The sequence below is a fragment of the Mesitornis unicolor genome, unplaced genomic scaffold, assembly GCF_000695765.1.
Source record: "Mesitornis unicolor isolate BGI_N332 unplaced genomic scaffold, ASM69576v1 scaffold37109, whole genome shotgun sequence".
Classification (NCBI taxonomy): Eukaryota; Metazoa; Chordata; class Aves; order Mesitornithiformes; family Mesitornithidae; genus Mesitornis; species Mesitornis unicolor.
The window spans coordinates 4,423-5,952 of NW_010205897.1; the positions used below are offsets into that span (position 1 = coordinate 4,423).

General features: G+C 62.6%; 1 protein-coding gene across 1 annotated transcript in view; it reads right to left on the reverse strand.

Moving 5' to 3' along the window:
- Positions 1 to 728, reverse strand: part of LOC104546238 (nuclear factor 1 C-type-like) — a gene marked incomplete at its 3' end in the record, with an annotated part of 3,815 nt that extends 3,087 nt beyond the window's left edge. The window contains exons 1-3 of the mRNA XM_010191581.1: positions 698 to 728; positions 316 to 387; positions 116 to 187 (exon numbers count right to left, since the gene is read on the reverse strand). Coding sequence (XP_010189883.1) covers positions 116 to 187; positions 316 to 387; positions 698 to 728 — 175 coding nt within the window. The remainder of the gene's footprint in view (positions 1 to 115; positions 188 to 315; positions 388 to 697) is intronic.
- Positions 729 to 1,530: the final 802 nt, after the last annotated feature.

Here is a 1,530-nt window from a genome sequence, read left to right on the forward strand (position 1 = left end):
GGCGCTCCCAGCACAGGGTGAACCTCCGCCTTGTGGAGGGGCCTGCCTCTGCCGCAGGGACCCGGAGGACAGGTTTGGGTGTCCCTTGACCCTAAGCTGGGTCCGCCCTGCTCACCCAGCGTGATGGGTTTGCTGTCCTCCTGGTCTGAGCCGATGCCCGTCCGGGGGCTGCTGCTCTGCTCTGCATCTGCAAGAGGAAAAAAACCCGGGGTGAGCCATGCTGTGCTGGTACACGGTGGGGATACCCATCATCCACCTGCCTGCCAGTACAGGTTTGGGTGTCCCTTGACCCTAAGCTGGGTCCGCCCTGCTCACCCAGCGTGATGGGTTTGCTGTCCTCCTGGTCTGAGCCGATGCCCGTCCGGGGGCTGCTGCTCTGCTCTGCATCTGCAAGAGGAAAAAAACCCGGGGTGAGCCATGCTGTGCTGGTACACGGTGGGGATACCCATCATCCACCTGCCTGCCAGTCCTCCTCACCGCTCTGCTGGGGGGGAAACTGAGGCACAGCTTGGCCAGCAGCTCCCACCCCACAGGAGGACCACAATCGGGCCAGCATGTCCAGAACCATCTGGGAAGGGCCACAGAGCCTCTCTCCCTGTGTGAACAGGGACAGCCCCACGCTGGCATGCAGGATACAGGTGAGGGAAACCCACAGCGACCTGCCTTGAGGCAGGGTGACGGTCGCCTGCCCCCGCACCTGCCTCCTCTGCTCCCTCCAGCTGCTCCATGACCCATCCCTGCCCCACCAGGCAGTGTCACCGTGGCTGGCCATCACCCTCGTCGCCCTGTGACACCTCATCCTGCCTCCCCACGCCCCATGAAGGGCAGCAGGGCCTCGAGGCAGCACCTCCTCTGACCCCTGAAGTCTCCGGGGGCTCTGCTCCATTTTAGCTAAAAGTACCTTGGCTCAGAGCTCGGTGGTACCGGCAGCACCGGCACATCCCGGCACACCCCTGCACAGCACAGCTGCCGCACTCTGGCTCCCTGCACTCCATCAGGGCCTGAGCCGCACTCGGGAGCAGCCATCAACCTTGGCACAGGCTCAGCCATGCACCCCTCACCCCGCTGCTCCTGAAGCCCTTCCAAAACTTTCACCGTGTATTTTCCCCCCTCCTTGTCCTTCCTCCCGCTCCTCCACCCTCCTCCTCCTCCTCTCGCCCCTTGGCCTTCGGTGTTTCTCTTTCGCGGCTTTGGCTGATGCTAAGAGAGGGCTGTGACAATCCAAATATCACCACCAAAACAGAGTGGCCGCTGCTGCCAGCTCGTCTGCTGCGGCTTGGGGTTTTTTCTCTTTCTTTCCTTTTTTTCTCCCCCTTTTTCTCTCCACCACCCAGTGCTCCCCCCAAGTTCCTTACACACACACAGCTCCCAGGACGGTTGTTTTTGGCTGGCCAGGCTGAGCCAACCAGGCAACAAGACCATGCCGCCCCCCACCCCGACACCCCCATGTGCTGCCCGCGCCACCCCCAGGGCCACTTGACGTCGACGCTGAACGCAGCCATTTTGTCTCCCTCCCCAATTGCCAGCGTT